A 15,979-nucleotide genomic window follows, 5' to 3' on the forward strand; every position below is an offset into this window, starting at 1 on the left:
TTATCCAGTTGTGGTGTGTGTGAGTTTCTATTATCATCTCATTAATACTGTAATCTGAGTTTGAATTTCTTCTCAAAAACTACATAGTGCCCCTTTAATAAATAAATAAAATCTTTTCAAGAATTAAAGACGACACAGTAGCAGCAGATTTAATGACATACCGACTCTTTTTAATTAAGTAATACAATCAAATTCATTTCAGCAATCAGCCTGCTGATATCAAGAGGGGAATTTCATGATTTGGGGCTGGATACATATTCACCATCAAGACCTTGACAAACAAAAAATACAAAATCAATATTCTAAATGAAAAGACATTAAAACTAAGTCTTAGCTGTAATTTGCTGTGTCACCAATCTTGTGCGCGGGTATCTGAGGAGGCAGCATGTGTGTGGTAACATTGACACATTTAAAAAAAAAAAAAAAAGAAATGAACTGAAGCTGTGACAGAAACAGAGCCTTGGCACTAAACAGCAATGTTTCACAACATCAGTAAGCACCTATAATGACGATGATGAGTTAAAAACAGTAATAACTGTACAATAGAAGGGGTTTCAAGTCATTTCTTTCCCGTTGTGCTCAGCCCGTGTCATGTGTACCTTTTATTTTCCTCATGTTACAAGAGTAGAGCCAATATAATCGCTTTAAAATACAAAGCAAACTTTAAATTACACGTTAGTCAACCTTCACCCTCCTCTTCAGAATGACATGTCCCCTCTTTGGTCAATACTGACTCACAAGATAACACACCTGACATGATAGATAATATTTCCTTGATATTACAGCATGAAAAACTTGACTGTCCCCCTCCGACGGAAGTGCACAGGACTCAGACTACATCTGCATCAGTAACATCAGCCGCCTGCAGGCTGGTAACTCAGTATAGTTTCATCTGAACAGGTTCTATTACAAAAGACGTTTTGTGTGTTGTGTGTGTCAGACTACTCATGGAGTGCATCGTAAAATTCAAGACAGAGACAAGTCAAAAATACAAAACATTCTTTTCTAATCTGCCCAAAACAAAAGCACCCAAGATCGACCTTTTTTGCTGACATAAAATGGTGGATTTGACATGATTGTCACCAAAAATACATCCCCATTCAAAGCCTTTTTGTAAAAAAACACGCTTATCATCGAACACTGAATTGGACATACTGTAGTTAAGTTATCTTAGATATTTGAAAGTTCATCTGATGTCATTTCTTTAAAATATTTTAAAATGTCCTAGTGAAAAAAGCTCAGAATAAACCATCGAGTGATTTAATTGGTTGTGGAGTTGTGGGGTCCCATCTAGTGGAGTTAATGAAGAATTTGAGACTCCCAAGTGTTCCCAAGGAGAAGACAGTTCTTTAGGTTGAGCGGGACCAGTGTTAAGTCAGGTTATGGGTTTAAAGTTGGACGCAGATACAAGGGGACAGTTCATCAGGGCTGGACTGCTGTAGGGATCCTACGGGTCATGGTCGTGTGTGTGTGCAGGGGTTCAACAAACCCATCCGGACTTCCCAAAACCCTAGGAGAGGAAAGGATTGACAATTAGAAGAAACAGATGCTCTAATATTTTTAGATTGTAAGGCTGCTGTGCTGAACTGTGTCACCCCCACTAAAGTACAAAACTCATGATTTGCCTTTATGAAATTCAATACAATATATTTAAATATATTTGTATTTTTTTCCTCATAGCCAGAGTAAGTTGCCAGCTTTGTAGCTAGTCCCTTTGTAGAAATACAGCTGGTAACTGGGTCTGAAAAGTCACTTCATCTAGTCATCAAGTTGGCAATAATTGCTGCAACAAGCTAGCAAGAGCCATTACCTTATGATTGCGAATTGACTTTTAACATGAAAAATAATAAGTAAATGGTGAATTACCTAGTTTTCAGAGTGCGCAACAGGTGGGATAGAATTACACGGTCATAAGTTGTCGACGCAGCATATGTCCTCTTAAATTGTCCCTGAACTAACCTGTGCTATACGCTCTCCATGTCTTCACTGCCGTTGCCCTCCTCCTTCAGAGCCTCTCCATCGTTGGCAGCCTCCTCGACGTGGGCCAACATATCAGCCATCAGAGCCTCCTCCAGCCTTTTCCTCACGCTGTACACCAGCTCCTCCTGTTTCCTACACATGAACACAACAGGAAGCGGTTACAGTTGGCAGTTACAGCTGCCTGTTAACAGCCACTGAAACAGCATACAACAGATGGTGTGTTTTTTACAGGGTCACTCCTTATGGACGCCGGGATTTCTGAGCAGAGACAGCTTGGTTATCTTTGGGTGATCGAGGATGACAACAAGTGACGAAAAAATCTTCAAGGTCTTTCCAATTTGGAAGATTTCTCCGTTATTACTGTCCAACTCAGACCTTTTTCTTTTTGACAACCTGGGCTGTTATTCCCTGCTTTTAAACACACTGAAGGAGATCTGAGAACAATTTCTCAAACAACTGTTTCACAGGCACACTTGCCAAAACATTTTCCTCAAAGCCAAAAAGTTGAAACAAAGAACAGGAACTGTATTTGAGATCTGACTCTTGGATACTGGCTCAAACAACTGAGGATAAGGATGTAACACTCTAACAACAGGTGATCTGTGTGCGGAGGTGTTCTGTGATCGCCTACCTGATGTCCTCATCCGTAACTATGAAGGCCTTGCACAGCGGCTGAGCCGTGTTGAGCCACACTCCGGGGTTCTTCTCCACGGCCGCAGACAGCTGGCCGGTGATGGGTGCAGCGCTGGTGTGCAGAGCGCTCGCAATGGCCGACAGGAGAGTCTTGTCTGTGCAGCCTGGGCCAACACCTGAGGGACAAACCGGGTGTTATAAGACTTTCTGAAGAAACAACAAAGCTGTAACTGCACCCAGGAGTAGTTATGTTTTATAAAAATAAAAAATGAGCAATACCGACACGATAAAAAGTCAAATATAAATATATAAACTGTTTATTTTGTCTGATGAATCCGTGTTTATCTTGTATGCATCACCTTGCAGGCCTTTAGGCAGCTCCATTGTTTTCACCAGCTCCTCTGCGATGTCATAAGCATTGAGACCACTGAGTTTCTTCTCCCAAAATAGCTGACAAAAAACAAAAGAGTAATGTTAGCTGCAGGCTGCTTTGACACGAAGAAACCCAAAAATTAAAATATGCTGCTGTTTCAACAAGAGAGAGAGAGAGAGAGAAACTCAGGTCTGGTTCATCCAGATCCAAAGAAGTCACACTGTCAGATAACATGCGTCTCAGATTTTTAATGGGGGTTAACAGCAGGCGGAGGCAGCTCACCTGTCTGGGCTGATCGACGGCTTTCTGAGGGTCCGTCTTTACTTTGTTGTTCGGATGGTTGGTAACCTTGGTGACGGGCTGCTTAAAGATGGAGGCCGTCTGTCTGACAGGGAGCGACGTGTTCAGGTCGGGTTTGCCCTTTAAAACATCAGAGAGCGAGAATGAGGGGGAGTTAAAGGAGCAATTACGAGTTATTCCAAAACACTGTTGATTATAACTACAAGAGGACAAGCATCTCATTCATACAGCTTTTAGAGGCCGTTTCAGTGCCCGTAAAAGTTAAATGAAACAACCGAATGTGTGAAATCAAGTCTGAAAAGAGAAGGAAATAACTTTACTGTTGCTGCCTTTTATCAACACACTGCCAACTAGTTTTCTGATGAAACGTATGTGTTTAAGTTCAACATAATCAGCAGTTATGTACTGTCATTTATTAAAATATTAAAATCGTCCATTGTTATTGAACACTTGATAAAGTTGTTTGGATATTTTAAAGTTTAACAAAACAACGACAAAGTTTCTCTAAAATGACATCAGTGTACTGGGAACTTTAATGTTGCATGTTCTCTAAAATTAATAAAGGTTTTGATAGCAGCGCAAATCAGACGACATGTACACCAATACATCTGATCTGACCAATCCATATACAGGTTCGGGCTCTAATCGGTCGTGTCTGGCGGTCCTCACGAGCCCATCTGTCTCACCTTGTTCTGGTTATTGTTATCATATCGCAGCCTCTGGCGGTTCTTATTCAGCTTGCTCATCAGCATCTTCCCCGTGCGGAAATCAAAGGAGCTGAGGTCCATCTGGTTACCAAGGTAACGGGCCAGCTGAGGCTTGCTCCGAAACTTCTTCCCAGATGGACTGGCAAAGGGAGGCAGAGACACATGAGAAATCACCAGATTAATATCACCTTAAACATCAGGCCTGACAGCCAGACAGAGAAGACAGGTGACACAAACACAGCAGACAGAAGATTAAACACACACACACACGCACGCACACACACAACATGCAACAAGTCAAAAGCAAAACTGAAGCAGAGCACATTCAAGTGGGCAATGGCACGGAAATCACATTACTTTTGTAAAAAAAAAATGGATGCACGATCTTTGATGGACACTCTACCTAAAGCCCTGTTCTCTATCACAAGCTGCACACAGTTTAGCATCATCATGACTTTATATATATAAAAACATACTGAACAACACTGTTTACTTTACACTAGCCTCTAAAAAGAACCAGTGAACAAGATGTAAACATGGCAGTACTAACACTGGACCACATGTTTCAGAATGGAAAGCATTGTGACTCCACTTGGTGGGAGCAACAATATCTGAAAGCCTGAGCGATATGGCCAACAAAAAAAAAAAAAAAAGGAACAACTGTGGGTGGATACGTGCTCGTAAACTCATGCAAATGTATCTTACATCACACACCACAGTTAACACCAGTATGATTGTACAGTTAGCCTACCACAGACTATACAACCGACCCGCCTCCCCCCTCTCTTGCCTCTGTTCCTCATCTTGCTCTTCTCCTCTGCTAAATGAAAACAAATCTGGCGTTGTTGATTCACTTCAAATGGGAAATAAAGAGTATTAACACTGAGTTGTAGTCATCAAAGGCCTCGCCAGACGTGATCTGCTGCTGCTGCTGTGCTGCTGCTGCTAGCCTGCACGGCTGGACAGCCTCTTTCTTATCCAAACACTTGTGAGAGGAGCTGGCCTGGCTGGCCTCGGTGCCCTGCTACAAACACAACCCTCCCTCCCTCCCTCCCCTTCCCCAGCCAAAACTTTAGACCGACCCCCCCTCCTCCTCCGATCACACTGCTGTCTGTTTCCGTCCGCAAACTCGATGTCTTGTGCACCTATGAAGTTTTGCAAGCCCCCGTTCGTGTAGTACCTAAAATAATAGACATCGCTTTTTCCAGCTGACAAACCCGACTTTCTGGTCACTTCTTCCATTTTCCAGCCCTTGGGGAGAGCAGTGCAATCCCACCTTTTCTTCTCCATTTCCCACGCGAGTAGCCTATAAATCCACTAAAAGTTAACAACCAGATTGGATTTAGAGAGAATGTGTCGATTTTTTTTTCGGATGGCAGGCCTATCGCTTCTTACGCTTTTGTTTCGACCATATTACAACATGCGTCCTCGGTAATGGGATCTCCCTGCTAACAACATCTCGTCTCTTTGTCGTCGCGCAGATCGCTCCGCCGCGGACCTCGGCCACATCACTACCTGCCTGTCTCGCCGGGGCACGAGGGCTGCATCCGCATGGATAACATAGGACACCGCGAGGCAAGCCAGGACGAGACAGGAAGTTGGAAGGTAAAGACTTCAGAATAAAAGCACATGTAAGTTTTCAAATTTGATATAAAAACCTCACGATCATATGATTTTGCTGTTCCGTGCTCTGTCTTTTAGTGACCTTGCTGTTTTACTATATTTACACGACTCTAAATTAAAGATATTGGGATTTGGGTGCATACATGTGAATAGATATGTAATAAAAGTCAAATGAAATGTTTTGCATTATTTTTGGGGAGCAAAAATATTCACAAAAGACAAAAAAAAAATTCTGACAATCAATTGAAAAACTAAAATATCCCTAACTATTTTTGAGTTGTGTATTTCTATGACTGTTCTTCAACCCATCCTGTTCTTGTATTTACACTACAGCAGCACAATGTTGTGAAAAAAAAATAACCGAAAGCATATTGTAATTATTTTTGACAGATATCGCATTTCCGATATGATTCACGATTAGTGGGAATGATCATTTTTGCATCACAATTTTTATTTTCACGAAAAAATCTATTCAAATGATTTGTATGCACCAAACAAACATGTTTTTTACGTCCAGAGAACAGGATTTGTAGGCCAGGGCATAGAATGCTGTTTTGTCACTCATTTGACATTTATCAAAAAAATACGATTTGGATATTGGACTTGGCTATATTGCAATTTTGATTATATTTCCATTACTTGAGCAGCCCTTATGTACATCCAGGTCTCCCATAATAATGACATCTCAGCCTCAAGTAATGTTACTAATATAAGAATAAAGAACAGAAATAAAACGTTCAGAATTCAGCTTCAATCAAATTTACAATTAAATTACATTTTTAAATAAATTGTCAATGCAACATGTTTCCAAATGCTGAAAGTATATACTATTTTATAATAAAGTTAAAGAGGCTTTAGTTAGATGAGTTGAAATTGATAATACTGGAAATATGACATAGTGTTTTTGTGAAAACTCTGTGAATATATGTTAGCGAGATCATTCATACTTGGACATGGGAAAAATAGTTTGACAAAATGATATTAACTCACAAACTAAGGTATTTTACGTTGCGCTTTCACATTCAAGTCATGGTCTTCATCTTGAATTAAAATATTTTGAAAGGTACACTATTACTGCTTTTCCACCAAAATTAGCGGGTCTACACAGGTTTCTTAAACGTCAGTCCCCCCTGCTAAAAATTGCCTATTTACCCCATTCCCACTTCCTGGAGGCAGGGCAGATCATCTGTGACTTTTACCTGAAGCATCACTGACGTCATGTTTGGCGTCACTGACGTCATGTTTGACGTCACGAATGCGCCGGAAACAGTTGTAACAGAAGAGAAAACAACAACAGACCCAGTGTGAAAGAAGCATCTGTAAAACGGTGGAAAAATCCTTTTGAGCGTCACAACCCCCGCAAAATGACTTGTTTTACTATCATAATTTGAGCCATTCGGTCCAATAACATTTGAAAAGTCTAGAAGAGCCGCACGATTAAATTATTTTATCCCCCTTCAGGTTAGCCGGGCCGAGGTGAAAAATACCGGGGTGCATGCAGAGTGTACACATTCCCACTGGACACGAAAGCCCGATCTTAGCGGGTGTAAGTGGAATTTTTGACCAGTGAAAAAGAGAGAGAAAAAAAATCTTAATTTACTGATTTTCGCTTAATAAACACACTGTCATCAAAAGACAACACAATTTCATACTGTTACACATTGTTTATGTTAGTCAGAGTCTTCCAAGTAGCTATCTTTCTATGGTAAAACCTTATTCCACTGGAGGACGGCTTGTTTATATGGAAATACATCAAATAACTATTTCTGAGTTTGTATTATTATCAGATTAATAAAAGTGTAAAAGTTCGCTTTCTGTGTGATTTTTTTCTTTTCTTTTTCTGAGCTCTTCGGTTATCCCAAAACCTTAGCTTACTTTCAATACAAGGTTGTTGAATAACAGAGGTCACGTGAAGGTGACTTCCGTTGTGAATAAAAAATTTAAAAAACGATTTGCTCATTTGTTTTGTTTTGAAATGTTTTACCGGAAGTGTGGTATTGTACTCCGTCTACCTTGACGCGGGTGCATCAGCGTTAACCTATGGGAAATATAGATTAGGCTACAGCTACAAATAGACCGTAAATAGCAAACATGCAGATGCGGTGACAACAATCACGGACGCTGCAGAGTAATTAAATGTTAGAGGTGTAGTAAAGTGACGTCCATCACTTGTAGCGTGTCCAGCAACACGAAATGTGAAAGTTTCATGTATGCTAGCTTCGTGAAATTGGAGAGCCGTTTCACCACAATGCCTACCGTTGTCATTCAGACTTGGGAGCCGGCTTTTATGAATGAACAAAGTACATCTTATTGATTAAACACAGTCAACCATTTTAACAGCATGTCATGCATACATGGAGGCTTTGTTTGTGCCACAACGATGCAGAAAGGAAGAAAGAAAAAAAAGAAAGAAAAAAAAACACCGTCTGCTTCGCAAGATTAAAATCTCCGTCGAGATCGCACAACAGTCGACGCAGTACGTTACACCGACTCCATGCTTAATTCAACATTAGCTGTTAAATATCAGGGAAATTAAACATTAATAAAAAAATAATGCTGTAAAAACACCCGACACCCTAGCTGAAGACCACAGCAATGCTGTTTGCAAAATGCGAGATCACCGAGTGCATTTGTCTAATCGATGATAAACACACTTTCCAAAAAAATTAGGGAAACGACACATCGCGCATTAAACGCTTCATTAACAATTATCACCCCCCGTCATGGTTTCATTGCCCTTTACATGATGTACTTACTCGTTTTTATCCATCTTGAAGACACTATCTCGTTTTCTCCCTCTCGCTATGTTAAATCCCTTCTCCCCTCTCCTCTTTCAGTCCCCTCCCCCTTCGATGAGAGAAATGAAAGACATTATCCACGCAAATTTCGCAGTCTGGCCGATAAAATGAGTATCATGTCTCCCGTGTGCCATCAGTCCGGTGATACACGGGCTTCATGTGTGTGATTCATCATGCATTAGGAACTAGATTACCAGAGACTTTACATATGCGCCCTCTTCAATATAACATTTTATTTCACAGAAATACTTTTACTTTTACAGAAAAAAAATATATATATATACACATGACCAGATGAGCAAATTTCAGGTCTACAATGCCACGTTTTTACAGCTGCTCCATGCAAGGGAAAATAGTGTTATATACATGTATGCAGTTGTTGAAAATGTGAACAAAAACAGACACACACACACAAAAAAAAATTTCCTCTCACCAAGTTGTTTAAACAAAACATTTCAATGGCTGGACTACTGCAGAATAAATGGACACGTTTGGATTCATTAAAGATTTATTCACATTAAAATAATACTCAATGAAGAACAGCATTTATATAGAGTGCAGAGTGCAGAGTGCATCGCGTCGTCCAAATTCCTAACAATCCCTCAGTGACTGATTGTCGAGCCAGTGCATCCCCCTTAAGCTTGCGTTGTGTAAGAAATCCACCCATCAGCCCATTCCCAAGCTCTGGTCCTGTAGACAGACACACAGCCCATTCATTAGCAAAATGTACATCAACACACGTGTTTGAATGTGTATTTGAATCCTTCCTGTCTTGGAGTTAGGGTTTCTGACATCCAAGTAAGGGTTTTTTTGGGGGGATAATGGGAGTGGCAGAGGGTTTGGAATGATGTGTGTATATTACTTCAGTAGACCCTGACAAAATCAATATGATGTCTGCAGTGTGATGTCACACTGGATAAGATATCATGGATATTGTCTTGGATTTGTTGTAATATTAGTATCATAATACTGATATCATACTTGATCATTGCAGGAAAGCACAAATAATCAGTACAACATTGAATACACCTGAAATCTGTTGGGCCAGCTTTGCTGAATGCATAATTTTGTCTAAACCTTTAATTTGACATGAACTGACCCACTTTCTATTTTTAAACTAGTCTGACCCATGAGCAAAGCTTTAGATTAGAGAACAAGCTTACAGGAGCCTACCGTAAGCATTGGTTAGTGAGCACTGCAGATGTTTTAGAATAAAGAGTGCTTCTGACTGCCCCAACAAGTTGCCCGGTGTGAGCAAGGTGGCAAACTCTGTTTATCGTTTATTGAAATGTTCAGTTCCAACACCTGGCAGGCCTGCACCTGTCTGTATCTTATCAGGACTGCATGGGTGGAGCTAAAGCTAATGAGCAATCCAACTGAAGTTGGCAAACAGAGTGTGATACATTTACACAAGGGCAACACAAGATAACAATACACTCACAATTAAGTTGTGTGGGACTTTACTCATCCTTGAATTTCCCTTTAATGTACGGCACATGGTCGAGAAATAAACGCCAGTCTGTGAAGTAGATGAGCGCCACTCCGCCAGCTGATCCCCAGAAGACCATATTTGGCACCCTAGATGGAAGAAACCAATGGGTTTCGTAAATGCGACAGATATTTGAACAAAACAATCGACTGCAATACACATATCAAAAGAGACCTGGACAGTTATACAGTTCGATTTCAGGTACCATTATTACACAAGAGACACTTTAGTCAGGATGACAATTTTAAGTTTCAGCATGAACATTTGTCAAAGTCTAGGTACAAACAGACAGTAATGCTGATCCCGGCTCATTTGGTTTTAGTGTTTAATATGTTCATTTTGTTTGATTACTGATGACCAGAATACAATGAATTAGCTTGAACACTTGTATAAAATGTGCATGTGCAAAAGTGAATTAGTGAGAGGGTTAAAAAAAAAAAAATTTTTTTTTTTTAAATAGCTTATGTTAGTAGTCATTTTAATTAATACATTAATTGAAGCTTTCTTTGATTACAATTAATGCAATAATAATCTTTATCACTGTGATCCTCTAGGTTTTTCAGCTGTGTGCATCTTTACACGGACAATCACAGTGCTGAGCATCAAGATGTTCATCCAGAAGCAAACAGGTGTGGTCACAGCTAAGCACAGGTCACAAACCAACATAGTTGAGGGAGAAAATAAAAACATAAATCGTGTCATTAAGGCACGAATTTGATTCTAACATGAATGAATATGTGACTGTGTCAATTGCTGAAATGTATCTGTATTTTACACAAATATGAGATGTGTCAGACTAATAAACTGGCTGAATATCTCAGAAGTTACCTGTGAGATACGCCCCACTTGCTATGTTAGCATAGGAACATGAGCAGTGTTGCACTTAAGGTTAAATACTGTATTAAGGTACTTTAATATCGAAATTTTGAAGTAATTTTGATTTTGTTTATTGGCAATTACATCTCCGAAACATTTGAGGTGGCATCATGCTCACAAACGCTAATATTGACAGGGTCAATGTGGTGACTGCGACTTAACTGTTCACTGGGGAAGATTATGCTAACTAGCCCATCTGGCTAAATCAGTAGGAAATAAACAAGCAGGCTAAGCTACGGCTAGCTAGTGAGGCAAACGGGTCACACAGAAGGACACAAGCGTTGACAGCATAATCGTGAACATGACACAATCACTAGAAATGCATCTCCAGTACTGAACTCCACCTTTGTTATTGATCTAACTTACCAAGTCCTCAGAATAGTAATGTACTTGGCACCGACGACTTTATTTAGTATTTTCTGGACCATCCTGACCGTCCTTCAGGTGTAGATCTGTGCTCCGTGCAATGTTTTCTCGCTGATGGCTGTGAAGGACCCTGAGCTGCCCCTACTTATGCCTGACAAAAATAACAGTGTGGCTGCGTGCAAGCAGCTCAGGGTCGTTTCAGGCCACTATTTCAAAGGTCTCGGTTTACAACACAGAGCTGTTTTAAAAGAACCTGTGTGCTCTGTCTTTGGCAACCACCCAGCTGTATGCGTATCGACTTTGTGAAATCAATTGTGTTAACTGGTATGTCTTGAATTTAATGTGGTGCTTTGGTTGCATAAGCGATTCATAAAAAAAATGTCACACACCTTTGTACCCTAACCAGCTATTGACAATGTAAAATATGAACAAATTCATTTTCCATACTACAGTAAACCCTTTATTACAATGTTTTCCTTTATTTTCCTTTTTATGTATACAATATTCAAAAGCCAGACATTGGAAAAGGTATAATCTGTTATTAAAAATGGCACATTTATTGCTACATTACTGTTATATACAGGACAGTTCTCAACTATATATATTTATATATAAAAAACAAACAAAAAAAAAAACAGAGCAAGAGAGATTGAGTGAGGCACTCTGAGGACCCTGCAGGAGTCAACAGTGTCCTCACTCCATGTCAGGTTGTGTACCTGTTACTGTAATTAACACTCAATAGACTCCCCCTTTTTAGTTCAACAAAGATATGACAAAATTGTTGTAAGCAATTTTTTTATTACCGCTTTCTTATACCAAAACAAGTTCAAGCCCGTCAACTGAACATTTTCCATCATAATATTGTAATTTTTCTGTTGACATTATGTGCTCCTGCAGTTGTCGGGTTGCTTTTCTGCAGATATCAAACTGTGTCAAGACAAATGTTAAGAAATAAGGTTCCCCCAAAGAAATTATTTGAGTATGTAGCTTGTAGGCTAATGGGATGTTCACAGAATACTAAATGACATCAAGTCAGATTTTCCCTTGGAACAAATCGGCAATATTCATTACACTTATTGATCTTGTAATAATAAAAAGCAAAACTTCAAATACAACTCTTTGAAAGAAGTGATTAGAACTTCTCGCAAAAAGTCACCGTCAACGCCATCAAAGAGCAGGAAGAGTAAAAGGTCAGAGGTGAAAATTGTCAACTGGAGACTAAATATACTGAAAGTCACTGCAGCAAAGGGCTTGCACTCTGATATACAGAAATTTTAAATGCTCCAAGTCATTAGAGGCTCCAGCTACTACGGAAAATAAAACTCACTCCCTACATTGAAATTGAAGCAACACATACACTGAAACATGTTAATGTGCATCAAAAGCAGACAATCAGAGCCAAAAGCAGCATCTCTTGAACCCCGCAATGTCAACTGATTTCGCAATATAGGGCAGATAGAAAGAAAACTCATGACCTGGACCCATGACCTCAACTAAAACAGCAGTTTGGACAATATAATCCAGTTGAATAATTAGAAAAAAAGGAATAAAAACTAAACAAGGTCTACGTAACATTTATTTATTTAACTAGATACACTGAAAGAAAATCTCTTTATACCATTTAAACTTCTTCCTGAAAATTGAAAAAAGCATTAGGAGAAGGGAGGGTGGGGGAATGAAACAAGTACCTCTTTAATCTCCATGATAAATGAAATGATATGGTTCACAAAATAAAACTGTCTTAAATGAAAATACAAGTTCAGGCACTGATAAGGTATCACTCTCCCATTATGTCATCTTAAGTCTTGAGAATGAAAAGGCCACACTATTGATTTGTATAGGTCTTTTTCTTCATCTCTTTTCGTAGAAATTAAACACACAAAATGCTCTACCTCCCATTTGTGATTACATGTTGGTAATAAAAACCATTCACAACATGACATGGGAATAACATCACAATAACACTGTTTTGTTCTCCGTATTATCCATTACCTTACACCCAAATACCGACGTCTGCCTCCGAAAGAAATGCGCAGGCTACTAAAAAAGTGAGCTGCACACCGAGAGCCACTTGTTTGAGGGCAGACATTAGAAAAAAGGTGAATTGAAAACTACTATACTGTACTGAAGAAACCCAGGAACACAACTCTGAGAATGAAGGTGATCCACATTTGTATGGTAGCTACATTCAAAAACCAGTTGCATAATTACTGTTAGAGACAAAAATCCCTTCCCACATATCTCCTCAGTGCCTCACTGCATAAGTAAGAACACTTCAACAGGACCGTGGCACAGACGCTGTCCACAAACCCCCAAATGGAAAGAAAAAAATTCATCTGGGTAGCTGATGATAAACCTCACAACTATAAGTGGAATAAAGGATACACCAAACTCTTTCAACATTTTCATCTGTTGACCCTTGTCCTCTGCCATCCCGGTTCAATTTTGAATTTACTTTTTTTTTTAACAATTTCATTTAAATGTCAAATATCCCCTTATTCAGCTCATCTACAATACACTCTAAACTTCAAACTAATATTGCCATTTATGTAAAAAATCTACAATGTATAGACTAACAAAAAATATATATTTTTATATATATTTAATTTTGAAAAATGAAACATATCAGAGTAATGTATGAAGTGAATTTACACGTCACAATTCTCTCAGTAAGAAACGTGACAACAAACTTACTCAGGAGGAAGGCGAGGGGCTGAAATTCAGTGGGAATGCTCATTTAGGAAAAGAAAGCCTCTGTTACACAAAGGCTCGTCTGCTTCAAACAACTGCGGACTGATGAGATCCTTCCATCAAAAGGAATCCAGATTTTTTTTGTCTTTTACAGAACATCAATTAAGGGGGAGAGAAAATTGAGCTGTTAAGTGTGCTGGCATTGTCAGTAAACCATTTCAAGTTAGTAAGAGCACTAAGTGGTGCTGATCACTTAGCAAGTGTCTCAAATGGCTTTTGTACAAGACTTACAATGCACAACAGGTCGACACTTACAGCCAGCCTAAACCTATACAACTGTGCTTTGTCTCGTCTGTGTATGCTTTAGTACATAAAGCAGTACAAAAACCTGAACCTATGACAAGGGATTACTAGAATTCGTGGTCAACAAATAGGAAGAACAGTTTTGTAGTTGACAGATTTACCACTTGGATAATTAATAACTTTCAAGGAAGGAGTCTTCTATTCCAAGTCTCCAGATGCCTTGTGGGACGAGACCGGGCTTCAGTCAGAGGCTGCCTCTGGGTCAGAGTTCCCGTCTTTCATAAGCTGCTTTTGGACTGTCAAAACTTTTGACCTTTCCCTTTTGACCTTTCCGTCCCCTTCCCCAAACATTTGCTGATAAGATCGAGGAAAGGTCACTGAATTTAGACAATTCAACTTCAACTATGGGCTTGGTTACATAACATATGTAAGACTGTACCATCACGCTGGGAATGACATACATTAAAAATAATTGCTCATACACATAAGCAATCCCTCACAATAAATGTTCCTCACATGTAAAGCAATTTGCTTAAATGTCAAATAGAAAACATGTAACAATTAGGCACAAATCCTTGATTCAATTTGTGTTTGTTTAGGTCTCCTTTCTTTCACAAGAGCACCTCTCGGCAGTGTGTGAAGTCCCAATTTGTGGCAGGACAAAAAGTACTCCGGGTGTTCCATCATCTCGTGGAAACCAAGAGGAGAAAAAAAAAAAATCTTACATGTATAAAACAAAGCAAAACTAAAAAAAAGTTCTTCACATTTGAGCTTGTAGTCATGGTTGGGAGTGCGACAAACAGGCTGTGTCAGTTTTGGCAGTATGCATGTGTGTACGAGTGTGTGAATGTGCATCTTGAAACTTGAACGGACAATACACAGACATGTCCACATATATACACACACACACTGAGAATAATGGGTGGAAGAAATCTGTTAAGGCCACATCCTCTGACAGCCAAGGAAACACCACCAGATCTGTAAAAAGGAAAAGACCACAAACAATATGTTACAGCATTGTTACATAACAAAGACATCAACAGAAAACTGAGGCTATGACAGAGCTCACTGACTCTTACAAACTAGTGCATTTTTTTTATTATGTAGAACTAGGGCATTTGTCATTTTTTGTGGCTGAGTCCACCATTCCCAGCCTAAATTCAAGCAACTTTAAAAAGGCAAGAGGGAATCAAGGGAAATTACTGCTCTTGCCTACCAAACACATTCTACTCTTTCTGCGTCACACTTAAAACATTTGAGCCCTTTTTACACAAAGATTGTGCTTTTTTTACACTGAACAAAACAGCGGCATGCCACCTCAGTGCATGATTTTAAGTAGCATGCCGTCTTCCGCAAGCACGTGTAACTCAGTGTCAGCGACAAGTGTAACGTTTTCTATATGCATGGGCAGCGCATAGTATCTATTATTGACTTTCTTCTTTATTAAAATGATGGGAGTTTGTTTGGCTGCAATGTAATCAAATGCACTAGTTGTACTTCTGTTGTATTTATGACACAAGAGGAATTGACTGGAACTTAAGTAATAACTGTGTTGTGTTGCCAAATCAACCAGGACTGAAATCTTTAGGATTATGACTTGAAACTAACTGTAGGTAAGATACATACTGAGGGTTACATCCTAAGTAATTACTTCAGTAGCCAATCAACAAGGCCTACCTGGTGTTACATGTGGCCAACTGGGTTGTGGCCATCTCCTCCCATACTAGGATGGCCTCCTGAGAGCTGCATGGGTGCTTCACCCACCACCCCAGACACCTTCTCCTCCTCGCGGCGTTTTAAACATGCTGCCTTTGGGTTAAGGTTACGCTCTGAAAGAGGA

General features: G+C 39.5%; 2 protein-coding genes across 9 annotated transcripts in view; both read right to left on the minus strand.

Moving 5' to 3' along the window:
• Positions 1–148: 148 nt before the first annotated feature.
• mbd3b (methyl-CpG binding domain protein 3b) lies at positions 149–5,492 on the minus strand. 2 transcript variants are annotated; one of them, XM_073476749.1, is made up of 7 exons: positions 5,389–5,492; positions 3,973–4,132; positions 3,269–3,406; positions 2,973–3,063; positions 2,612–2,789; positions 1,960–2,112; positions 149–1,510 (listed from the first exon to the last, which is right to left on the minus strand). In XM_073476749.1, the coding sequence occupies exons 1-6, from the start codon at positions 5,403–5,405 to the stop codon at positions 1,965–1,967; spliced, it is 732 nt and encodes a 243-aa protein (XP_073332850.1). In that variant the 5' UTR covers positions 5,406–5,492; the 3' UTR covers positions 149–1,510; positions 1,960–1,964. The 2 variants fall into 2 exon arrangements, with proteins under 2 accessions (XP_073332850.1, XP_073332849.1); XM_073476748.1 differs by having other exon boundaries at positions 5,174–5,477.
• A 6,109-nt stretch (positions 5,493–11,601) lies between these two features.
• tcf3b (transcription factor 3b) overlaps positions 11,602–15,979 on the minus strand; it is a 30,386-nt gene continuing 26,008 nt past the window's right edge. For all 7 annotated transcript variants that reach the window (XM_073476023.1, XM_073476018.1, XM_073476022.1 and 4 more), the window contains 2 exons: positions 15,817–15,968; positions 11,602–15,117 (listed from right to left, as the gene is read on the minus strand). In XM_073476023.1, the coding sequence (XP_073332124.1) occupies positions 15,823–15,968 (146 nt within the window). In that variant the 3' untranslated portion in view covers positions 11,602–15,117; positions 15,817–15,822. The remainder of the gene's footprint in view (positions 15,118–15,816; positions 15,969–15,979) is intronic.

This window comes from Pagrus major, chromosome 11, assembly GCF_040436345.1.
Source record: "Pagrus major chromosome 11, Pma_NU_1.0".
Lineage (NCBI taxonomy): Eukaryota > Metazoa > Chordata > Actinopteri > Spariformes > Sparidae > Pagrus > Pagrus major.